Below are 26367 nucleotides of genomic sequence, written 5' to 3'. Positions count from 1 at the left end.
CAATGTTTCACCATGAAATAATCATAACGCAACAATGTTTCACCATAAAATAATCATAATGCGCAAATGTTTCACCATTAAATAATAGTAATGGGCAATGTTTCACCATAAAATAATCATAATGCGGCAATGTTTCACCATAAAATAATCATAATGGGGCAATGTTGCACCATAAAATAATCGTAATGGGGCAATGTTTCACCATAACATAATCATAATGCGGCAATGTTTCACCATAAAATAATCATAATGCGGCATTGTTTCACCATAAAATAATCATAATGCGGCAATGTTTCACCATAAAATAATCGTAATGCGGCAATGTTTCACCATAAAATAATCGTAATGCGGCAATGTTTCACCAGAAAATAATCGTAATGGCGCAATGTTTCACCAGAAAATAATCATAATGCGGCAATGTTTCACCATAAAATAATCATAATGCGGCAATGTTTCACCATAAAATAATCTTAATGCGGCAATGTTTCAACAAAAAATAATCGTAATGGGGCAATGTTTCACCATAAAATAATTGTAATGCGGCAAAGTTTCACCATAAAATAATCGTAATGCGGCAATGGTTCACCAGAAAATAATCGTAATGGGGCAATGTTTCACCAGAAAATAATTGTAATGGGGCAATGTTTCACCAGAAAATAATCGTAATGCGGCAATATTTCACCAGAAAATAATCGTAATGGGGCAATGTTCACCAGAAAATAATCGTAATGCGGCAATGTTTCACCATAAAATAATCATAATGCGGCAATGTTTCACCATACAATAATCGTGCACACATGGCAGAAACGCTAGCATAGCGGGAAACGCTGCGTTTAATGCAGCAATGTTAGTCTATGGGACGCAGAAGGACCAGCGTTGCACTTGCGTTTGTACAGTAAGCGTTCCGCCGACGCTTGCAGTGTTACATAATATGCAGGCTGGCTGCAAAACGCACAGAATGAAAGTCTATAGTGGCGCAAATGCATTGCGCTTTCCATGCGTTTTTTTTTACTGAGTGTTTAATTAAAAAGTAAAGATTTCCACTCCCTGTTGTCTTCCTAGTGATTTGCATTAATGAAAAAAAAAATCGCATATGCGTTTTCCATAACTGAACCGCAAACGCATTAAAACACACACGCAAAACGCATGAAAAACGCATCTGCGTAAAAAAAAACCGCAAACACACAACGCACCAAAAACACAGTAAAACGCAAAAGAAAATTGCAAACGCACCCTACTAAAACACGACTTTTTCACGCTATGTCATATGTGAACCCAGCCTGAAGGAAGCCTAAAGTGAGATGCATGTAGTGGCAACCATATTTGTTTCTTTGTAAGCAATACCAGTTGCCTGCAGTCCTGCTGGTCTATTTGGCTGCATCAGTGTCTGAATCAAACACCTGAAACAAGCATGTAGCTAATCAAGTCAGACTTCAGTCAGGACCATCTGATCTGCATGCTTGTTCAGGGTCTATGTCTAAACAGAAGCAGAGGATAAGCAGGACTGCCAGGTAGGGATGGTCGGAAATTTCGGATTCTGACGGATTCTGATGTGCCAATTCACCGTAGAGCGTTTTGCTGGCGATTTTGGCAAAACGCTCAAGCGCTAGCACTTAAAGCGCTAGAGTTATAAAATCCTATCCCATTCTTACTTTAGTGATTTGTGTTAATCGCCGCAAATCGCCAAACGCAAACGTGTAGCCTGCACCATTTTCAGGCGATTTCCCGGCGATCGCGTTTCAGTGCAATAGAAGCGCTAAACGCGATCGTGGAAAAATTGCTGCAGTGTCCAGTGATTTTTCCGCGTGTAATCGCGGAGAAATCACTCCCGCAGTTTTGCGCTTTTAAGTGTGAATGGGGCCTAAGTGTTTTTTTCTGTGGAATTCAGTGTTCATTTTTTTGTCAATAAAGTTAGTTAAAGGATACCTTAGCGCTTTTCAAAATATAAAGAACGGGGGAGTAGACATGTGTAGAAGGCTCTCTTCATGCCCACTGCTCCCCCCCATATTCTTCCGTCCCCTTCCATTATGGTCTACTGTCCCCCCAAAGCTCCTACCTGGTCAGGAGGGTTGTCGAGCGCTGCCCGGCGACGTGTGTCCTTGATCGTGCCTCTGTGAGTGCTCTGCACATGCACACGACGTCACAACTATGTAGTGCGCAAGCACAGAGCACTCTCAGCCGCGGGGGCACGATCAAGGGTGCAGGTCGCAGGGCAGGGATGGAGGAGAACTGGAGGAGTGGAGGACATGAATTGAGCCTCCTACACATGCCTGCTCCCCTGTTTTTTAAATTTTGTAAAGTGCTAAGGTATCCTTTAATTGTAAAAATAATTTGTTTTTTTTTGTTTTTTTTTTGAGAAATCCACTATTGTTGTTGATGTACGCTATTACATGGACGGCAACCCAGTAAACATCTGCATTCCCTGATTGGCCTATAACAGTGACGGCTAACCTTGGCACTCCAGCTGTGACAAAACTACAAATCCCATCATGCCTCTGCCTCCCCGAGTTATGCTTAGAGCTGTCAAAGTATTGCAATGCCTCATGGGACTTGTAGTTCCAATTACAGCTGGAGTGCCGAGGTTAGCCATCACTGGCCTATAATGTACGTGGTAATGCGATTTCTGCAGAAAAATGTTGCATTTTCTGATTGGCCCAATACTTCCGAGTCTCCTGAATGGCTTAACATTTCCAAGTCTCAGAAATGCCGTGTTCCATGGATTTCCACATACCGATATCCACTGCAGAAAAAAACGATTCTGTGGAAATCGGAAGCTCATCCCTACAGCCAGGCAAATTGCAGGTCTAGTTCATAGTGCTCAGCTGCGTTGCAGAATAATTCTGAAGGTCAACTTACTCCCCATACAATTCTATGGGCCTGATTCACAGTAACGGCTCGCGTTACTCTAACTCGCTGCACGTAGGCTTTGCATTAAGGTCCTATGTCCAGTCTCCATTACAGTTCACAGTCATTATAACAAGTGCTTTATGCAACTAACCTAGCTGCATTGTATAAAGGGAATGTCAACCGAACCCAAAAAAAAGCAGTTGGTTTCGGCGGACGACGCTGAGCAATGTTGTGCCGCCCGGGGCGCGTAAGAGTAATTCGGGGCCCCGGCGATCGCGGGACTGCGAATTACACCTCCCTCCAAGTTGCGATGACTCAAAGGAGGAATAGTATTTAACACTGCCAGAGATTGAGCGGCAGCAGGGAGAGCCGCAATTTGGCTCGCCCTACGCCCAGCTCACCGACAGCGTACTAATGCGTACGCTCTATAGGACCCAGAACCTTCCCTCTCCTTAGGTAAGTATCTGCTATTTATTTTTATTTATTTATTTTTTTTTATATTCAATTTACATTGGCTTTAAAAGGAAATAAATATGTCAGGCTCCATATCCCGCCCACTTCAGTGTCCTTTCATATTCATAAGGCTGGGTGCACTCATAGCAGAAGCGTTAGCGGTGCGGAAAATGCTGTGTTTTTGCCTCTAATGAAAGTCTATGGGCCGCAGGAAAAAACACATAAAAACACATATGCGTTTTTTAAAGCTGCGTTTTAAAAAAAAACGCTGGTGTTGTTGCATATTATGCAAAAATGCTGCCAAAACGCACACAATGAAAGTCAATGGGAACACAATGTTATGCATTTTTCATGCATTTCCATGCATTTTTATATGCATTGACCCCCCCCCCCCCCCCCAAAAAAAAATATTAATTTTTTTTACTGTATTTTCACTGAAAAACAAATTGCAAATGCAACGACAACGCACACAACATTAACATAAATTGTGACATAAAACGCAGCCTTTCACGCCATGTCATATGTGAACCCAGCCTTAAAGGGAAGAAAAATGCAGACACAGTACAAATCCTAAGCATGTTAAAGGAGCACTATGGCGAAGAATATTAAAATTGAAAATATGTGCAAACATAAACAAATACGTTTTTTCCAGAGTAAAATGAGCCATAAATTACTTTTCTCCTATGTTGCTGTCACTTACAGTAAGTAGTAGAAATCTGATAGAAGCGACAGGTTTTGGACTAGTCCATCTCTTCATTGGGGATTCTCAGCAAGGCTTTTATTCTTTATAAAGATATTCCCTAAAAAGGATTTAAACAATGATGCTGGCCAGCTTCCCTGCTTGCTGCACAGTTTTTTGGCAGTTGGACAGAGCAACTGCCATTCACTAAGGGCCTGTTCAGATCACAAATGCGGATGGCCATGCGTGCGGAACGCGTGCGGACCGCAACGCGTACGAACGCATGGCCATCTGCGTTTGTGTGCGTTGCGTGGCTGATCCCATCACTGAAAAGTGAATGGGACAGCCACGCGTTTTAGCAAAATCTGCGTGCAGCATGCGTTCCCGGACCGCACAGGTCCGGAACGCATGCAGTGTGAACATCAGACATTGCACTCTATGCAATGTCTGATGTCGTGCATATCGGCCACCTGCACGCGTTTCCAAAACGCGGCTGGAAACGCGTGCAGTGTGAACGGGCCCTAAGTGCTTTTGAAAATAGAAAAAAATCCCTGAGAATCCCCCATGAAGAGATGGGCTAGTCCAAAACTAGAGATGTCGACAAATGGTTCCCAAACCGTTACCCGGCGAACACCTCACCCCGTACTACTTCCGGGTCGCAATGATCCGGAGTAGTACGGCTGCGCTGGGCCGGCGGTGCGCGTCCTTGATCGCACATGGCACTTTCTGCGCATACTAGTGACGTCAAGCTCATGCGCAGAGAGTGCCCGGAAACAGGCGTGCGATCAAAGACGCGCACCCCTGGCCCAGCGCAGCCGTACTACAACTGGTCATAGCGATCCGGAAGTAGTACAGCCACATAGAGGTTAGAGGGCGAACTGTTCGCTCACATCTCTATCCTGTCGCTTCTGTCAGATTTCTACTACCTACTGTAAGTGACAACTACATAGGTGAAACATAATTTATGGCTCATTTCACTCTGGGAAAAAAGTACTTATATGTATATGTTTGCACATATTTTAGATTTTACAATGTTTCTCCATAGTACCCCTTTAAGAAATGCATCTTGTGTTTGTACAGCTGAAAAGTGTATCACTGCACTTAAAATAAAATTGAAATAGCAAAAAACTCTGATACATGTTTATGGCAAAGCTACTCATAACATATCCTTTTTATCAGCTTTTAAAACTTTTTGCGGAAGTACAATTATTATGACAAATGCAAATTAGACATCCTTATTCAAATCAAGCTGGAAAGAGATGCAGAAAGTATGGACTGCTGGTGGAAGTTTTGTACAGGGGGGGGGGGGGGGGGATACATAGCTGGCATCACAACAAGCATGGAATCTACAACTGCAATCCTATTCATTAATTCAGAGACAGCAGCTCTCACAGCTCTCTCCGGGGATTCGAGGCAAATGAGCATCTCCCCTCTCCAAGCAAGATCGCAAGTCACGCCCACTCAGACACGTAACCTCTCAGTCCGATGTCACATGACACGATGCCTCCTTCCTCCGACACCCGCCTATCCTTATAAACCTCTCCACCCCCCTACAGGTGTGTAAACCAGCATGCTTCTTTATCCAATCGATGCCGGATCTGAATATCGATCTGTGTACCAGCCTTAAAGAACCACTATCTTGAAAAAGTGTGAAATTTAAAATGCATATTATGCCGGGTCTGATGAGATCTCTCGTACAAATAGGATCTGAAGTGAGCATTGCATGGTGTGTAACAGGCTTACAGGACCACTATTACCAACAATTGTAAAATTCAAAATGCATACATTTGCCCCAGAATAAAAAGCACCATAAATTATTTTTTTCTCTACGTTGTTGTCACTTATAGTAAGTAGTAAAATGCTGACAGGTCTGACAGATTTTGGACTAGTCCATCTCTTCATGGGTAAAATCCTCAGTATTGCCTTTTTTTCTTTACAAAAGCACTCCCTGGAAAAAAAAAATCAATACAACGATGTCAACCAGCTTTCCTACTCGCTTTCACATTATTCTGGTAGTTGAACTGAGCAACTGCAATGCTAAATCCCCCATGAGGAGATGGACTGGTCTGAATTATGTCATATTTTCCCTGCCTATTGTATGCGACTGCAAAACAGTAAAAATAGCAATTTACAGTGCATTTTTCTCTGGTAGACTTGTACAATTATACGTATGTATTTAATATGTTTTACAATTTTTCAAGATCGTTGTCCTTTAAGTTCACCAAATTCCCAAATCGGACGTGAAGACAGCTTATCCCCCCTCCAACCCCCCAATCTTGTCATTTCTATTTCCTTGGAAACTATCAAATGCAATATGCATAAGGTACCTAGAGAAGCAGCTGGATTGAGAAATTAATCTTTCACAAGCTTCGCAACACACACACGAGTGCCAAGACGTCTTATTTGTCACGGCCTAATTACGGGGCTGCAGAAATTCCTAAAATCGATTCGCCCGTGCAGCGGATGCATAAATCTATACTTAGCGTGAGCCTGTCGATGGCAAAGGCCAGTTTAAGCGAGCGCTACGGCGGGGAGAGGACGGCCACAACCACCTGTGATGCCTCAACGCCTTTTCGGATTCCCCGCTGCAAAGTATTCCGCTCACCCAGGGAGACATGTTACCGCCGGATTCTTCCAGCAGCTACCCTGTCGCCGGAGACGAGAGCGAGACAAGCGTTTATTGGCAAGCCCCTTACCTTAACGTTGGTCCTCAGTGCACAGTAGCAGGCAAAAAACATCGCAGTGAATAAGGGACATATGGACCGGAGATCAGCTACTCTCTGCAGCACGAAGCATAGAGGCTCGATCCTGAGCATGTACTGCCGGGAAACGCTCAGTATTGCTGTGAGTTTGATATTGCATTGATCTCTGCTTTTTCTGACTTAAAAAAAAAAAAAAAAGAAAGCGAACCAACGAGGGGGAGAGAGTGAGAGAGAGCGAAACGAAGAGAGAGAGAGAGCTACTGTATGTCTTAAAGGCATTGAATGAAGGCTTCACATCCGTACGCTGCCTACAAGCTGAATCATTTAGCCCAGAATTTTCAATTAGGAAGAAATTCAGCACTTCCAAACTTCAGCTGCCTGTGTGCGAGTGGCTTTTTTTTTTTTTCACAGCTTTTTTTTTAAGCAACAGAGGAGGAGGGAGGGAGTTTAATCAAATCACGAAGGTGACAAATTGGAATTGAAGCGTCGTTGTCGCTGGGATTCGCTTTGGTGTTTCTCGGTTTAATATTTCACCCATGGAATAAATTTTGCAGGAAGAAAATGAAACCTGATTTTTTTTTCTCCTCTCTCTCTCTTTCTCCTCCATTTGTCTGTTTCAGAGTCACAGTTTTTTTTTTCTCTCCCTCCAGCCGCCCTTAAAGTGACATCCCCCTCGTTAGCGGCGACTTTCGCAAGCGATGAGTAATTTCTCGTCTTTACGCCCGCTCATCTGTCGTTCGCTTTAGAACAGCCGATCGTTATCCTTTCTGCAATTTGTACAGGGCGTCGCAGTGACACTTTGCCTTTTTTTTTTCGTTCCCCTCTGTTCATTTCTTCCCTACGTGTTACAAAAAGCTTTTGTTAGACTAATAAAAAATTATTATCCAGGGATGTGATTCAAGAGAATTGATGTTCTCGTGTAAAATAGTTATCATGTGAGAATATTGCTCATCCGCAGGAAAGATAGGCTAAAGTAGGTGAGATTTGCTCCCTTAAAGGATACCCGAACTGACATGTGACATAATGAGATAGACGTGTATGTACAGTGCCTAGCACACAAATAACTATGCTGTGTTCCTTTTTTCTTTCTCTGCCTGAAAGAGTTAAATATCAGGTATGTAAGTGGCAGACAGGAAGTGACTACAGTGTGACCCTCACTGAAATTCCAACTATAAAACACTTTCCCAGCAGAAAATGGCTTCTGAGAGCAAGAAATAGGTAAAAAAGGGGAATTTCTTATCAGTGAGGGTCACACTGTAGTCACTTCCTGTCTGAGTCAGGACTGAGTCAGCCACTTGCATACCTGATATTTAACTCTTTCAGGCAGAGAAAGAAAAAAAGGACCACAGCATAGTTATTTGTGTGCTCGGCACTGTACATACACATGTCTATCTCATCATGTCACATGTCACTTCGGGTATCCTTTAATGTACTTCTAAAATAATAATTTTAAAGGTATCTGGTCTAGTTAGGGAGTTCCAAAAATCTCCCTGGTGAGCAGAGGGCGGACATTTCTGAGTGAAATAAAGTAGCACATTTTCAGAGAAAAGACTTGTAAGATCTCTGGGAATATAGACCTGGCTTCTGTTATGTCACACTTTTTATCAAAATAATAAATGGCTAAAGTTATGTAAAGTTAACGGACACCTGAAGTGAGAGGGATATGGAGGATGCCATATTTATTTCCTTTTAAACAATACCAAATGCCTGGCAGCTCTGCTGATCTATTTGGCTGCAGTAGTGTCTGAATAACACCAAAAACAAGCATGCAGCTAATCTTGTCAGATTTGACAATAATGTCAGAAACACCTGATCTGCTGCATGCTTGTTCAGGGTCTATGGTGAAAAGTATTAGAGGCAGAGGATCAGCAGGGCAGCCAGCCAACTGGTATTGCTTAAAATGAAAAAAAATATGGAATCTTCCATATGTCTTTTATTTTAGCTGTCTCTTAAAATTTAAAATATATGTAAACACATATAAATAAGAAAAAGCTTTCTTCCAGAGTAAAATGAGCCATGAATTACTTTTCTCCTATGTTGCTGTCACTTACAGTAAGTAGTATAAATCTGACATTACTAGCAGGTTCTGGTCTAGTCCATCTCTCCATAGGGGATTCTCAGCATGGTGTTTATTCTCTATAAAGGCACTCCCTGAAAAGATTTATATAAAGATGCTGGCTAGCCTCCCTGCTCACCGTACACTTTTTTGGCAGTTGAACAGAGCAACTGCTGCTCATTCCGTGCTTTTGAAAATAAAGAAAACCTTGAGAACCCCCATGAGGAAATGGGCGAGTCCAAAACCTGTCGGTTGTGTCAGATTTCTACTAATTACTGTAAGTGACAGCAACATGGGAGGAAAGTAATGTATGGGTCATTTTACTCTGGTAGAAACTTACTTCTTATCTGTATATGTTTACATATATTTTGCTTTTTAAGATTTGCGTGACAGTGGTCCTTTAATTACCCAACGGGGAGACTGCTTTTTCAATAATGTCATATGATGTCACTGGACTCTAGTGAATGGATAGGCTGCATTCTCAGTGATGTCACTGGTCTCTAGTGAATGGATAGGCTGCATTCTCAGTGATGTCACTGGTCTCTAGTGAATGGATAGGCTGCCTTCTCAGTGATGTCACTGGTCTCTAGTGAATGGATAGGCTGCCTTCTCAGTGATGTCACTGGTCTCTAGTGATTGGATAGGCTGCAGTCTCAGTGATGTCACTGGTCTCTAGTGAATGGATAGGCTGCATTCTCAGTGATGTCACTGGTCTCTAGTAAATGGATAGGCTGCATGCTCAGTGATGTCACTGGTCTCTAGTGAATGGATAGGCTGCATTCTCAGTGATGTCACTGGTCTCTAGTGAATGGATAGGCTGCATTCTCAGTGATGTCACTGGTCTCTAGTGAATGGACAGGCTGCATTCTCAGTGATGTCACTGGTCTCTAGTGAATGGACAGGCTGCATGCTCAGTGATGTCACTGGTCTCTAGTGAATGGATAGGCTGCATGCTCAGTGATGTCACTGGTCTCTAGTAAATGGATAGGCTGCATGCTCAGTGATGTCACTGGTCTCTAGTGAATGGATAGGCTGCATTCTCAGTGATGTCACTGGTCTCTAGTGAATGGACAGGCTGCATTCTCAGTGATGTCACTGGTCTCTAGTGATTGGATAGGCTGCATTCTCAGTGATGTCACTGGTCTCTAGTGATTGGATAGGCTGCATTCTCAGTGATGTCACTGGTCTCTAGTGAATGGATAGGCTGCATGCTCAGTGATGTCACTGGTCTCTAGTAAATGGATAGGCTGCATGCTCAGTGATGTCACTGGTCTCTAGTAAATGGATAGGCTGCATGCTCAGTGATGTCACTTGTCTCTAGTGAATGGATAGGCTGCATTCTCAGTGATGTCACTGGTCTCTAGTGAATGGACAGGCTGCATTCTCAGTGATGTCACTGGTCTCTAGTGAATGGATAGGCTGCATTCTCAGTGATGTCACTGGTCTCTAGTGAATGGATAGGCTGCAGTCTCAGTGATGTCACTGGTCTCTAGTGAATGGATAGGCTGCATTCTCAGTGATGTCACTGGTCTCTAGTGATTGGATAGGCTGCATTCTCAGTGATGTCACTGGTCTCTAGTGAATGGACAGGCTGCATGCTCAGTGATGTCACTGGTCTCTAGTGAATGGATAGGCTGCATGCTCAGTGATGTCATTGGTCTCTAGTAAATGGATAGGCTGCATGCTCAGTGATGTCACTGGTCTCTAGTGAATGGATAGGCTGCATTCTCAGTAATGTCACTGGTCTCTAGTGAATGGACAGGCTGCATTCTCAGTGATGTCACTGGTCTTTAGTGAATGGATAGGCTGCATTCTCAGTGGTGTCACTGGTCTCTAGTGAATGGATAGGCTGCATTCTCAGTGATGTTACTGGTCTTTAGTGATTGGATAGGCTGCATTCTCAGTGATGTCACTGGTCTCTAGTAAATGGATAGGCTGCATGCTCAGTGATGTCACTGGTCTCAAGTGAATGGACAGGCTGCATTCTCAGTGATGTCACTGGTCTCTAGTGAATGGATAGGCTGCATTCTCAGTGATGTCGATGGTCTCTAGTGAATGGATAGGCTGCATTCTCAGTGATGTCACTGGTCTTTAGTGATTAGATAGGCTGCATTCTCAGTGATGTCACTGGTCTCTAGTAAATGGATAGGCTGCATGCTCAGTGATGTCACTGGTCTCTAGTGAATGGATAGGCTGCATTCTCAGTGATGTCACTGGTCTCTAGTGAATGGACAGGCTGCATTCTCAGTGATGTCACTGGTCTCTAGTGAATGGATAGGCTGCATTCTCAGTGATGTCACGGGTCTCTAGTATATGGACAGATTGCATTCTCAGTGATGTCACTGGTCTCTAGTATATGGATAGGCTGCATTCTCAGTGATGTCACTGCTCTCTAGTGAACAGATAGGCTGCATTCTCAGTGATGTCACCAGTCTCTAGTGAATGGATAGGCTACATTCTCAGTGATGTCACCAGTCTCTAGTGAATGGATAGGCTACATTCTCAGTGATGTCACTGGTCTCTAGTGAATGGACAGGCAGCATTCACAGTGATGTCACTGGTCTCTAGTGAATGGATACACTGCATTCTCAGTGATGTCACTGGTCTCTAGTGAATGGACAGGAAACATTCACAGTGATGTCACTGGTCTTTAGTGAATGGATAGGCTGCATTCTCAGTGATGTCACCAGTCTCTAGTGAATGGATAGGCTGCATTCTCAGTGATGTCACCGGTCTCTAGTAAATGGATAGGCTGCATGCTCAGTGATGTCAGTGGTCTCTAGTGAATGGATAGGCTGCATTCTCAGTGATGTCACTGGTCTCAAGTGAATGGACAGGCTGCATTCTCAGTGATGTCACTGGTCTCTAGTGAATGGATAGGCTGCATTCTCAGTGATGTCGATGGTCTCTAGTGAATGGATAGGCTGCATTCTCAGTGATGTCACTGGTCTTTAGTGATTAGATAGGCTGCATTCTCAGTGATGTCACTGGTCTCTAGTAAATGGATAGGCTGCATGCTCAGTGATGTCACTGGTCTCTAGTGAATGGATAGGCTGCATTCTCAGTGATGTCACTGGTCTCTAGTGAATGGACAGGCTGCATTCTCAGTGATGTCACTGGTCTCTAGTGAATGGATAGGCTGCATTCTCAGTGATGTCACTGCTCTCTAGTGAACAGATAGGCTGCATTCTCAGTGATGTCACTGGTCTCTAGTGAATGGATAGGCTACATTCTCAGTGATGTCACCGGTCTCTAGTGAATGGATAGGCTGCATTCTCAGTGATGTCACTGGTCTCTAGTGAATGGATAGGCTGCATTCTCAGTGATGTTACTGGTCTCTAGTGATTGGATCGGCTGCATTCTCAGTGATGTCACTGGTCTCTAGTGACTGGTCTTCGGGAATGTCACTGACCTCCGGGCTGTGTATGGGGAACCAAGCGTAGGCGATTGGCGGTGTGACATGCTGTATTCTGGGGCACAGCTGTACACTCCATAGGCTATAAGGATTATCGCGGACTGCAATGGATCCCTTGGATTTGTGACAGGGTGATCAGGTTGAACAGGTAGCATTTATAAAATAGGAGCTGTTCACTGTCAGTTTTCCAATGAATGGAGAATGGACAAAAAAATGCCCAAGTGGGAACACTGCCAGTCATTCATCAATTTAATAACCACCTATGAAAATGTCACTGACAGCGATAAATAATTAAACCTTTTCAGTGTGATCGCTACTGCTCTACACAGTGTCTCTTTTCAGATGTATTATCATTGGAATTAAGTTATAATTACATTAAAAATTCAACTTGGACTTGTAAGAGAGTTAGTTTGCTGACCTAAATATCACACAGCCTCGGATTAACCGTTCATCTTTAATTCCAGAGCCGGCATGCAAAGTACTCCAACTTCATTTAAGCCATATTTTCCTGACTGTAAGCAAATGTTGCTGCCTAACGACCGGCAAGTTATGGTCACAGAACCGGCAAGATCACCAAAAATGACAATAATGTGGAGAGGAAAACCACAACCAGCCTCTTTGCCAAATGAGTACCCCTGTGTGTGGATGGGTTTCCTCCAGGCACTGTGGTTTCCTTCAAAATCCCAAATATAAGTTAATTGGCTTCCCCCTAAATTGGCCCTAGATTACGATGCATACACTACAGGATACATACATAGACATACTCTATATACTCGAGTATAAGTCTAGAAATGTAGGTCTGATTAACTTCATATAAGTATAGGGGTTGACTTAAACACGAGTCACGGGCAACACTGAGCACACTGAGGAGTGTGTGTACTAATAGTGACATTCCCATTTGCAGCTATTTACCCTGTGGTAAGTGACACTTTAAGGAAAGGAAATGGCAAGAAAACACAGGTCTGAAAGTCCTGGCCACAACAATTAACAAGGAAAGGGGCAGGGGAAATACTGGGCTACATAAAAGGGAGTGAATAATGGCTGCACTTGGGGGCCTGGAGGAGGTATTTGGCTGCACTTAAGGGACAGGTGGGGTTAATGGCTGCAATACTGTATGCAGTGCAGTCATTAACCCCTCCTGGGCCCCAAGTGCAGCCATTAACTTTGCTGGATAGACTTATACTTGAGTCAATACAAATTCCAAGCTTAAGAAGGTTGGATATTGGAGTCGACTTATACTCGAGTTTGACTTGTATTCGAGTATAAATGGTGTGACTATGGTAAGGATTAGATTGTGAGCCCCTCTGAGGAACAGTTAGTGACAAGACAATATACTCTGTACAGCGCTGCGGAAGATGTCAGTGATATATAAATAATAATAATTAATAATAAAGAATAATACTGCCCCCTCCTTCCTCTTCCCCCCACCAACCAGGCATGTAACGCTAGTAAAGGGATCCTATCAACGCATAACAGAACGGAAACGGAATTTGGGCACCAGAGGCAATGGGTGCTTCATATTGGCTAGTAATGGAGGTTTGAGTGCTGGAGGCACCTAGTAAAACAGCAGACCCTGGGGCCGCACATGATGCAAATAGCGGCTAAAAATAGCGTGCACCTTGCATTTCAACTCACCTCCCCCGGGATCCCAAACGCCGGCAGCCTTTCTTCTTCCTGTCCGTGGAGGTTCTCAATCCCTCTAGTGAGATCACCAACAGACAGCAATCTCACTATAGGGGTAAAGTGCCACCCGGTGGACGGAGGGAGAATTACAATGCTGGATAAAGTGGAAGTAAGTCATTTGCTGGGCTGTTGCAGATCTCTCTAGCTGTATGATCTTTTTTAACTTATTTTAGGGTCTAAGGGCTCGATTCACTAAAGCGGCTGTGATAAGCGCTTTTGCGTGCGATTTCAAGCGTGCAAACCTTTACGAGCGATAACTAATGACTTTGCGCGCAAAGTCAGGATATCATGTGATAAACCAGTATCACGCGATATAACTGCACACAGCACATCACGCAATCTGCTTGAAACTTTGCGTGTGATCAGCGTAGCACCATTCCTGATTTCAGTACCAAACTCTATCTGCATAATGATCACGTGAAAAGCGCGCTTATCGCATGAAGAGCAGCGCCGTATGCGTGATAAAAACTAACATGCGTTCACTAAACTTTTCACAAGCAACACGCGTGCGTGGTTTGCGCGCACGTTTGTGCGTGAAAAGCTTTAACACGTGATAACGCTAGTTATCACGCTTTAATGAATTGAGCCCTAAAAGTTTGTGAAAAAAATGACAGTGCTTTTAGATTCTAAAATCCTGAAGTAATCACACTGCCAGGGAGGTTAAATCTTGGGGGGGAGGGGAAGGTAAGGGCAGAGGGTGGCACTGTTTATGTTTGGGCGTGATAGCTGGATTATCAGTAATCTCTAAAATGAGGGGTATAGAAACCTTAAAGAGAAACTCCAACCTAGAATTGAACTTTATCCCAATCAGTAGCTGATACCCCCTTTTACATGAGAAATAAAATGCTTTTCACAAACAGACCATCAGGGGGCGCTGTATGACTGATTTTGTGCTGAAAACCCCTCCCACAAGAAGGTACTCTGGGCAAACTGCCACAATGTAACAATGTTCACAGACAGAAATTAGCTGTTTACAGCTGTCTCTAACAGCCAAAACAGCTAGGAGCAGCTACATAACCTGCCCACAGTAAAAATGTCACCATGTAATACATGTCAGAATGTGAATCTGGGAGAGGAAAGATTTTACATTGAGCAAACACTGACTAAATCATGTATACATAATTATTGTAAAAATGAAGCACTTTTTTTACTACATTATTTTCACTGGAGTTCCTCTTTAAGGGGGTTTGAGGGCTTAGTATTCAGTTGTATAAATGACTGGGCTGGGTTTGGGCCCGTTTCTACTACATGCAGTGCAATGCGGCTGCATAGCTGCACCGCACCACGGCCGAACTCAAACTAAAGCACGTCAATGGAACAGTTTCCATTGCATGCTGGTTATCCGGAGCGGTGCGGAGTGATCATAAAATCTGTAGCATGCTGCAGATTCTCGCACGGCCACGTCCGCCGCGTCTCCTCCATTAATTTCCGCATCGGGGGAGGAAGAAGTGACGCGAAACGGGAGCGGAAGTGATGCGTAGCCGCAGATGGAAATGGGCCCTTAGATGGGGGAGGGGAAAAGGATGAGGGGTCTCAGAGATTGCCCTAGCCCAGATGTCAGGAGTGATCTCAGTTCCTGCAGCACGGCTGATATATCAGCACCGCAGTGAGACGCACATGCCGAGATTTCTCACCCGCCCACAGCATCAACAACTTAATAACTAAGTGTCTTTTTTCATTATCCCATGTTTCCTCCGATAAGAAAACATATTCAGTGTTTAATGGGTGGTGATGACACACGGGTGGGATTCCCTTCCCACTCTCTATACTCCTATATTCCTCACAGTGTTTAAAGAGGACCTGTAGTGAAAATAACAATGAATAAAATTGCTCATTTTTTACATTATTTATTTTTAGATGATTTAGCAAGGATTTGCCCATTGTAAAATCTTTCCTCTCCCTGATTTACATTCTGATATTTATCACTAGTGGTGACATCTTTAGTCCTGCCAGGTGATCTGCACAGAATGTTCGTTACTGAGAGTTCTATGCACAGAGGGAGATACTGGTTGCTTGGAAGCTGGAATAAAACTGTAATTTCCCGGGCCGCTAGCTACTGTACATGCGGGGTCCTGGCTGTACGCACCACCCAACTGTGCTCCCATTGCTAGGAACGTTTTGCAGCGCAGCTACAGTCTAATCGAACTGCGAAGCAGCGCATGCACAGAATGCTCCTGACAATGACAGCACTATCGGGGACTGTACGCTGTACACTGTCAGGACCATCATTGCAGGAGTGCCCCACTGGCTAAGCCGGGAACTTTACTGAGGCTGACTGCAGGAGCACGGAGGGTATTGGATAAACACCAACTGGAGCTGGAGGAAGCCCCAGGTAAGTATAAACCCTTGTCGTATCATTGTCTCAAGTGCACGTTAATGCTGACTTTCCGTGTGACATACAAAAGAAAAAACATTCCCTCTGTATCCACTTTATAACCTCTATGACAAATGCCCCCCCCCCCTTAAAGTGAACCAGAGATGAAGAGACGAAGCACTCTCATGTATATTACCATATATATCAGCGGGAACATTAGAGACAACTCCTACCCTGCTCTCTGTTTCATTCTTCACTGCTCAGCCAGCTTCTTATCAGCCCTGATAAAATCCCCGACTGAGCATTCAGTCTGGCTTTGCTCAGGAATCATTGTAGCTGAGTCTGTCTTCTCTGATGTCTTTTCAAGCCCAAGCCTGCCCTCTCCTGGCTCTGCTATATAACTCAGCTTTAATGATTCCTGAGCAAAGTCGGACTGAATGCTCAGTCGGGGATTTTATCAGGGCTGTTAACAAGCAGGCTGAGCAGTGAAGGATGAAACAAAGAGCAGGGTGAGTGTTTTCTCTAATGTTCCCACTGATATATATGGTAAAATACACGAGGGTGCTTTGTCTCTGATTCACTTTAAAGAGTACCTGAAGAAAAAAATATATGGTATAATGAATTGGTTGTGTAGTACGGATAATTACTAGAACATTAGTAGCAAAGAAAATATTCTCATATTTTTATTTTCAGTTACATAGTGTTTTTTATAACATTGCATCATTCTCTAATATTTGCAGTTTACACACTACTCAGCATTCTAAATGATTTTACAGAGCAGGCCAGTGAACTATTGACCTGTCCTTAACTCTTCCTGTACTGGAAACAATAATAGACTTATGTCTCTGCTCCTAATGTTTTATTTCTTAGCTGTACTACACATTTGCTGCTCCAGTGTCTCTTTACAATATATCTAACACCAGAATCTAACACCAGTGCATGTACAAGAGTAGAGACGGTAACTGAAAAATGGAGAAGCGGAGAGGAATACAGATGATTTCTTTACAATAAATGAGGTAAGTATGGTACAGGGTCATGAATGAGAGAGATTTGTTGCTTTTGTGGATTTGAGTCTAGAGGTAGTTTATGGGAAAATGAAACATAATGCACTCAGGCTAGTGCCGGGCACGGCAAGGCAGCCCGTGAATAGGAATGAATTAGAGCTCGTTCAAAACAAGCGTGTTACTGAGGAGTTTAACCATTCAGCAAAGCCCTTCAAGCGAAGCACACAACTTCTTTCATTGCTTTTAACGCTGCCTTTTAATACCGCAAGGTGGTGCAATACACCCCAGTCATTACAGGGAATTTTACTCTGGATTTTTTTTTTCGTAACTTGTTTTAAAGTTGGTACAGGAAGAGGGAGATTGGCTCTGCTTAGAAGGAATATTTGTTATAGGGAGTATGAAGTGAGAGGGATATGGGGCCTGATTCACAAAGCGGTGCTAACAGTTAGCACGCTAGTGAAAAGCCCTTTATCACGCCTAAACTCAGTTTAGGCATGATAAGTTTAGGTGTGATAAGTTTAGGCGTGATAAGTTTAGGTGTGATAAGTTTTTAGGCGTGATAAGTTTAAGCACCAACTGGATTAGCACCGCAGTGCACAGCTGATCACAAGTTTTGCGCTAGCAAAGTCTGGTGCACTTTGCATAGAGTTTAATGCCGCTGCTTTGCGTGCAGGACTTTGCGCGCGATCTAAACTTATCTAAACTTATCAAACCTAAACTTATCATGCCTAAACTGAGTTTAGGCATGATAAAGGGCTTTTCACCAGCGTGCTAACTGTTAGCACCGCTTTGTGAATCAGGCCCTTAAAGTCTTTAACTGGGTTATCACCGCTTTGTGAATCGAGCCCATGGAGCGATAATGTTCGCGTTTTAAAGAATAAATACATTGTATTTATTATTTTCCAGGTCAAATAGTTCACATCCTGACTTGCGTCAGGGAGTGAATTTAAAAAAAAACCGCTCGGGAAAAGCTCTTAGAAAATCGCTTTTCACAAAAACGGAACGTCCACCCAAGGGCTGGGAATTGAAAAAAAAATTGCTACAAAAAAACCCCAACGCAAACGATAACGCGAGCGGAACACGATGTGAATGAGCCCTGAAAGAGTTAAACATCAGGTATGTAAGTTGCAGTTCCTGTCTGAGTCAGGACTGGGTCAGGCTACAGTGTGACACTCACTGATAAGAAATTACAACTATAAAACACTTTCCTAGCAGAAAATGGCTTCAGAGAGCAGGAAAGAGATAAAAAGGCTCAATAGGTCATAGATTTTAGGTCTGGCATACTGCAAAAGAATGTGTCATTGAGCAAAAACAATAAAACAGTAAAAACCTAAAAAGTAAATTGAAATATTTAAATAAAAAACTGTGGAATATCTTAAAAAGTCATTTTTAAGAGAAGGATGATAGATAAAATTGTTTATTTCATTAGTTTATTTTCACCTCGGGTGTCCTTTAAGTTCCCTTTACAGGGCAGCGGCAAAGTGACAGCTGGTTGGTGCCGAGTCCGACTGACTGGCACAACGGCTTATTTTGCGCCATTGGAGCTTGTTGACAGCTCAGACAAACATGGGGGCAAGAGCGGGTTTAAATGACCTGACCTGCAGATGCACTTTCTCATGCTGCCTAGCAACCAGGACATCTGGTGCCCGTACATACTACGTTGTTGTGCATGCGCAGTATGTCCACTTGGGCGCCTTGTGACCATGCAAACACGCTTACGTCATATGCGGTCGCAAATCGCCCAAACAATAACAACAACAACAAATAACATTTGTAAAATGCTTTACTCCCATAGGACTCAAAGCGCATAAGCATGGCTCAGACCATCGTGGTACACAGGAAGAATTCTATAAGTCCGGAAATGCCAGGCTAAACAGGTGGCTTTTCAGTCTGGATTTGAATAGCTCCAGGGATGGTGCTGTCTTTACTGTGTATGGTAGGGAGTTCCAAAGAGTAGGGACAGCATGACAGAAAGCTCTGTCTTCAAAGGTTTTGAAGTGCACTCTGGGAGTGACCAAGTTTATGGAACTTGCTGATCTGAGGTTGTGAGAGGTGTGATGCAGTTTTAGCGAGTCCTTCATGTATCCAGGGCCCACATTGTGCAGTGATTTGAATGTCAGCAGTCCAATCTTGAAGAGTATTCTCCATTCTACTGGTAGCCAGTGCAGTGAGCGAAGGATCGGTGTAATGTGACAGTGGTGAGGCTGGTTTGTTAGTAATTTGGCAGCAGCATTCTGCACTAATTGCAGGCGGAGCAGGTCCTTGTTTAGGGAGGCCACCATAAAGGGCATTACAGTAGTCCAGCCGTGATGTGATGAAGGCGTGAAACAGGATTGGAAGATCCTCTGGGGGAATGAGAGGTTTAATCTTTGCAATGTTCTTCAGATGAAAGTAGGAAGATTTGACTATGGCCGAAATGTGGTTTCTGAAACTCAATTCCCCATCGATTAGCACTCCAAGGCTGCGCACAAGGTTGGAGCTGTTTATGTCTGAATTCCCAATCCTGATTGGTCATATGGACTGTTCATGCGCAACGTAGTATGTCTGGTTTCGGAGAGTGCCAACCAGGAAGTAAACAACTTGAAGAACGGAGGGTGATGCCGGGGCACACACACATTAGTCGTCCTTTTTGAAAAATATTTAAAGTGAACCTCCGGACTAAAAATCTGCTCAGCAGAACTGAAAAGGCTTGGTGTTTCTTTAACAGTTTCACAGCATCAGAACTTTGTTTTTCTTACCAAAGCATCATTTTTTAGCTGCATTTTTAGCTAAGCTCCACCCATCAAAGAAAAAAAGCCCAGGCTTTTTCCCCTGATGCTGTGCAGAGCATGATGGGATTTCCTATGTTGTTCACGTTGTCTAGCAACTGGGAGAGGCGCTCAGGACACAGGACAGTTGGAACTGTGTCTCCTGCTCCCTGTCACCTCCTTTCAACCAAAAAGATGGCTGCCCTCATGAAATCAAACATTTGCCCGTTCTTTTAAAACAGTGTGGGTAAGATATTATATTACCTATCTATTTTAATGAACATAACTAATGTAACTTAAAGGAGTCATCAGGGCAAATATAGTAAAATGAGTGGTACTTACCGGGGGCTTCCTCCAGCCCCAAGCTCCCAGGACCTCCCTCGCCGCAGCTCTGCCCGCAGCCGTTCGCTGGAGCTCCGACCCGGTCCCCGGCGATAACGTCATAGCGACCTGGAGGTCGCTCTGTACTGCGCCTGCGCGATCGGCGCTCTCAATCACCGCCACGTATTTGCCCTGATGACTCCTTTAATGACAGTATGTTTGTTTAGGCTGGAGTTCCTCTTTAAGGTATCCTTTAAAGAGGAGCTATAGTAAAAATACCATAATGATTACAATTGCTTATTTTTTTTTTACACTATTCATTTATAAATTATTTAGTCAGTGTTTGCCCACTGTAAAAACCTTTCCTTACCCCGGTTTCAATTCTGAAATGCATCATATGTGGCAACACCTTTAGTCCTGTCAGATGCAACTCTGCGGAATGTTTGTTTCTGAGAATTCCAAAGCCAGTGAAAATAATGTCTGGTCTCCCAGAATGCTTTGGGAGGAGAAATCTGCATAGCTAAACAGCCTAGGCTAAGCATCACTGGGAGGGCGTGGCTACATACTAATATACAGGCATGTATAGCTATAGGAAGTGTTTCTGATGCTGAAACCAGGATAATTACTATACAAGTGGGTGTCCTGCATAATTTTCTGCACTCTACTATATGTTACTACAGGGCCTCTTTAAATCAAACCTGAATTAGGAAAAGGAGGAGAGGTTAAATCAGTGATAACTAACCTTGGCACTCCAGCTGTGACAAGACTACAAATACCATCATGCTTCTGCCTCCCTGAGTTATGCTTAGAGCTGTCAGAGCTGCAATGCCTCATGGGACTTGTAGTTCCACCACAGCTGGAGTGCCAAGGTTAGCCATCACTGGGTTAGATACTTACCTTGGTTGCTGGAAGCCTCGGAATGGTCCAGAGGCTTTGCGTATCCTTGTACAGCCCCCTGTTCCAGTACATCAGGGGTCTCAAACTCGATCTACCTGGGGGCCGCAGGAGGCAAAGTCAGGATGAGGCTGGGCCGCATAAGGAATTTTACAAAAAAAAGTCAATCAGCAGCTCCCGCACCCCCCCCCCTGCAACCCCCCTCCCCTCCCCGTCCATTGATTTTTATTTCAAAATCAAATTCACACTGAAGCGAATTATTTTGCCTATTTTACCTTATAGTTCGCTTCAGTGCTCCCATTACAAGTAATCTGCTGTGTCCCCGCCGCAAAAACGAGGGCTGCAGAGCCCCCGAATCGCCCGGGGGGCAATCCGCCGGCATTTCCTGGAAGGGGCAGAGCTTTCAGCTTCAGCTCTGCCCCTCCTGACGTCAATTGCGGCGCATTGCCGCCTCTCCCCGCCCCTCTCTGTGAAGGAAGAGCGAGAGAGGCGGGCAGAGTCGGCAATGCGCTGCGATTGACGTCAGGAGGGGCAGAGCTGAAGCTGAAAGCTCTGCCCCTTCCAGGAAATGCCGGCGGATTGCCCCCCCCCCCCCCCCCCCCGGCGATTTGGGGCTCTGCAGCCCTCGTTTAGCGGCGGGGATGCGGCGGATTACTTGGGAGCACTGAAGCGAGCTATAAGGAAGCTTTTGCCGGCACGGGCCACAAAATATTGTATCAAGGGCCGCAAATGGCCCGCGGGCCGCGAGTTTGCCTGCAGTACATGGTCCCTCTTTATCGTTTGGACTCACTCCTGGCCATGGACAAGTGAATTGGGACTGGGAATGCAAGAGGGAGAGGTAGAGAATTGAACAAAGCTACTCGTGCAAAGAATTTTTTGTCCTCCAAGTGTGATCGCCTTGTTCTCTTGAGCATGAGCAGATCTTACTTGCACATGCCCAGTCCGGATGTGCTTCTCCATGACCTATGGATGCAAGGCACTTCCCTGACCTGATGACTGCTGATCACTATATGACCCCCACACATGCAAAAGTGATAACAGTAACAACAATAACACCATTAGTGATGAGCGTAATGACCTAATTACGATTACGCGAAATTCGCAAATTAAAATTCGCAAAATTTTGCATCCACGCAAAATGTCATAGTGTTTATAGTTTTTCGTAATTACGTTCCGGAATTCCGTGTTTAACGCAGAAGTTCGTCCGTTCTCAAAATTGTGATCCAGTACAAAGCCTCCTGATACATCAGTGGCGTACCTAGGGAATTTGACACCCAGTGCTGATTATGTACAGACCCCCTCCCCCCCACCCCCCCAAAAAAGAAATAAAAAAATTATTTGACGGGAGGGTTGACGGGTTGGGAAGCTGAGCATGTTGCTGCAAATTTTGGGTTTTTTTGGGGGGGAAAAGAAGTTGTCAGGATGTTGTCAGAGCTAAATGTTTTGAAACTTTGTACTCTATACAGTGCTGTAGAAGATGTCAGTGCTATATAAATACACAATAATAATATGGTAGGACATTAGACTATGATTATGGTACAATTAGATTGTGAGCTCCTCTGAGGACAGTCAGAAAAAGGGTGACATACAAAAGAGGGGGATGCATAGTAGGAGGGGGGGGATAAAGAGGTAGAGGCACAAGACACAGAGCCTGGTGGGAGAGGAGAAATGGCAGGAAGACCTCTCACCAGGACTGCAGACATCACCAGAGGTGTTTGGCAGAGACATGCTGTTAAACGAAGCCACTAAAATCTCAAGAGAGGAAAGGGTCAAGAGAAAAAGGTTCCCGGTGGAAGAACAAAGTGGCAACCCTAGCCATGGCTACACCCGATGCTGTGAGCACCTGCAGCCCTGTGGTAGGTACGCCACTGAAATGAAAGTGACAGCACGTGAAGGGACCTTTGCGTTATCAGATATTGCAAGTCCCAAAACCAAGTGTCTTAGCATGCATGACTACTTAGTGCACCTTGGCAAAGAGCACCTGTCTTAGAAGTAGCTGCAGGTACAGCCTCCTGATACATTTATAGCGACATCTCATGCAGAGGCTTTTGCATTATCCGTAATTGCAATCAAATAAGTGACTTTCCTGAGTTTAGTAATTACTTAAATTTGCATAATTACTATTAGAAATGAAATTAAGTCCATTTTTGTAACTAAAATAACTTTGTTTATAGAAAACACGAAAGTGTTTGTGTATTGTATGGCAATTACGAAATTTGTGTCGTAGCGGCAACATTCAAGTCTGTAATTACGTAATCACAAAATTATGCACATGTTGGCACAACACTAAACACCATAAGGGGACAATGTAAACCTAAACACAACATGTTTTGCCTGGGCTTTTGACTTGCCTTGAGTTTGCGAGCATAATTTGCTCCAGAAACATGCTTGTAATCTTAAGCGCTCTTATATCAAAGCAAGTTTCCCCATAAGGATTAATGGAAACTCAGAAGAATCGTTCCACAAGCCAAAAACATTTATCGAGAAATCTTTAATACAAAGTACTGTACCTTATAAAGTAAAAATGTATAAAAAAGACTTTCATTATAACTAACAGAACTATCTGTTGGATCACCCTAAAACATTTTTTGTATGTGGCTTTAACTAGGAACTTATCCAGTGACAGTTGCTTTTCCCTACTTTGAGGATTTCGCAGGGATGTGGCTTTATACACTCCCTACAATCCCTACAATTAAGTACAATCCTGCAGCGTCAAAGTTAGAAGAACAATCGCCTCAGTTGTGATGACGCAACGCACATACGTGTTCTGTGCTTGTATAACAAGACGCTGCTTGTATATCAAGTCACAATTTCATAACATTATTTACTTGTCTTGCAAAGTGCTCTTAAAGGACATCCGAGGTGAAAATAAACTGTTGAGAAAAACAATTGTATTTATCCTCCTTCTCCTAAAAATGACTTTTTTTTAGATATCCCACAGTTTTATTTTAGATTTAAATCTAGTTCTTAAGTTTTTACTATTTCATGGTCTCTGCTCAATGACACCTACATTGAAGTATGCTAGAGCTCAAATCTATGAATTATTGACCCTTTTTCTCTCCTTCCTGTGCTCAGAAGCCATTTACTGACAGGAAAGTATTTTATGACTGTAATTCCTTATCAGTGAGGGTTATGCTATAGTCTGACTCAGTCCGACCCGGTCCTGACCCGGGCAGAAACTGTCACTTGCATAACTAATATTTTACTCTTTCAGGCAGAGAAAGAAAAAAAGGAACACAGCCTAGTTATTTGTATGCTTGGCACTGTACATACTATGTCTATCTCAATATTTCACATGTCACCTTGGTTGTAATTTAAACCAAGTTACTCTCAATCCAAGGTCTTACTGTTTATATGTTTAAAGAAAGGAAAATATTGCTGTTTATTTCCTTAACCCTCTGGGGGATAATCCCGAGCTGAGCTCGGGGTACGCCGCCACAGAGGATTTCTCAGGCCCTGGTGGGCCGATTTGCATAATTTTTTTTGTTGCACGCAGCTAGCACTTGCTAGCTGCGTGTATATACCGATCGCCGCCGCTCCGCGCTGATTCGCCGCTACCCGCTGTGCCGCGCCGCTCCCCCCCCCCCCCCAAGACCCCGTGCGCAGCCTGGCCAATCAGTGCCAGGCAGCGCTGAGGGGTGGATCGGGACTCCCTCTGACGTCACGACGTTGTTGACGTCGCTAGGCTAGCTACATGATTAAAAAAATAATAATTAAAAAAAAATGTGCTGCGCCGCCCCCTGGCGATATTATTGTATCGCCCAGGAGGTTAATAAGGACCTACGGTAGTGACAGAAGAAGTTGATTTGAGTGCCAGAGGGAACTGCTATAGGTGCTCATAGACTGTAAGAATAGCAGGTGACCCAAGGTGCTTGGCGGGGGAGGGATTAGATAGGGTTAGGCAATTGAAGACACAGTATTACATTATTAGGGTTAGGCATTGGCGGGGGTGGCTGGGTTTAGGCATCTAAGGAGGGATTACTAGGATTAGGCACTGGGGTGGGGGAGGGGTTAGGATTAAGCATCGGACTGCTCTGGGTGGGAGGTTAAAGGACCACTATCATGAAAAAAGTAGGGAGTTGAAATCTGACAGAACCGACAGGTTTTGAGCCAGTACATCTCCTCATGGGGGATTCTCAGGGTTTTTATTTGTTTTCCACAGCATTTCCTGAACAGCAGTTTAACTGCCAAAATAGCAAGATACCAGCCGGCCTCCCTAATCACTTGCACAGTATTTTGTCAGTTAGACTTAGCAACTGATGTTCAGGAAATGCTGCTGAAAACAAAGAAAACCCTGAGAATCCCCCATGAGGAGATGGACTGGCCCAAAAGCTGTCGGTTCTGTCACATTTTTGTACTTTTTTCATGATAGTGGTCCTTTAGGCTATAGTAAAATTTTGGTAATATTTACTGATATTTTACTATTCAAATTAACAGTACAAAATAGTAGAATATTGGTAAAATTTACGATAATCTATTAGCTGCTATTTCTGGCGCCCAAATTTCCAGGCCCCCTTTTTGCATGTATGCCCTAGTGACGCCCCTGCTCTGCCACACACTCAAATTTCAACAAAGCTTGGCCAGTTTGGACTGGATGTGAAGAGCGGCCCGTGTCCTGATTAGCTGATCCTGAAATTCAGTTTACAATATGATTGGGCTGTTATGAATAAAAACCTCCTTCTTTCAAAGTTAAAAACACAATCTTATTTTCTTCATTATTTATTTCCATTTGAAAAGGGCCAGAAAGTAAAAAAAATAAAGTCATTTAAAAAGAAAAAAAAAGCTGATAATGATTTGAGCAATTTTGAGTAAAAGGAAGTGAACAAAACCAGCGCAGTTCGTCGGAGGTTCTCAAATTGTCACCTGTTGGGAACTAAATGCTAAAAAGAATAAATTGTTGGAAGTCCGACCTCAGAGTTTAACAATTTTATTCACTAGCAGCACATAACATTTTACTAAAAGGGGAAAAAGAACATGAATTATTCAAATAAAATCTCCATAATCTAATTCTTAAGACAAAGATCTAGGCTGTGAAAAACTCGCACAGAAAAGTGGTTACATTTTACTGCTACTTTTTACTAAGCAGACGTTTAAAATAAAAGTGCTGGGAGTTTTCTTAAAGGGAAGGTCCAGGGAAAAAAAAAAAAAAAAAAAAAAAATTATATATATATATATATATATATATACACAGGATCTTCTCAAAAAATTAGCATATTGTGATAAAGTTCATTTTTTTCTGTAATGTACTGATA

The 26367-nt window shown here is 43.5% G+C and overlaps 1 protein-coding gene across 12 annotated transcripts in view; it reads right to left on the bottom strand.

Moving 5' to 3' along the window:
* DLG2 (discs large MAGUK scaffold protein 2) overlaps positions 1–26367 on the bottom strand; it is a 1711631-nt gene that overhangs the window by 1219302 nt on the left and 465962 nt on the right. For 2 of the 12 annotated variants that reach the window (XM_068266691.1, XM_068266692.1), the window contains exon 1: positions 6676–6980. The exons of 9 other annotated variants lie outside the window; for them this stretch is intronic. In XM_068266691.1, coding sequence (XP_068122792.1) covers positions 6676–6795 — 120 coding nt within the window. In that variant the 5' untranslated portion in view covers positions 6796–6980. Of the gene's footprint in view, positions 1–6675; positions 6982–26367 lie in introns of those variants that run through there. One more of the 12 variants, XM_068266690.1, reaches the window with a different exon arrangement.

This window comes from Hyperolius riggenbachi, chromosome 2, assembly GCF_040937935.1.
Source record: "Hyperolius riggenbachi isolate aHypRig1 chromosome 2, aHypRig1.pri, whole genome shotgun sequence".
NCBI classification, from domain to species: domain Eukaryota; kingdom Metazoa; phylum Chordata; class Amphibia; order Anura; family Hyperoliidae; genus Hyperolius; species Hyperolius riggenbachi.
This window is presented reverse-complemented; position numbering and strand designations above follow the sequence as displayed.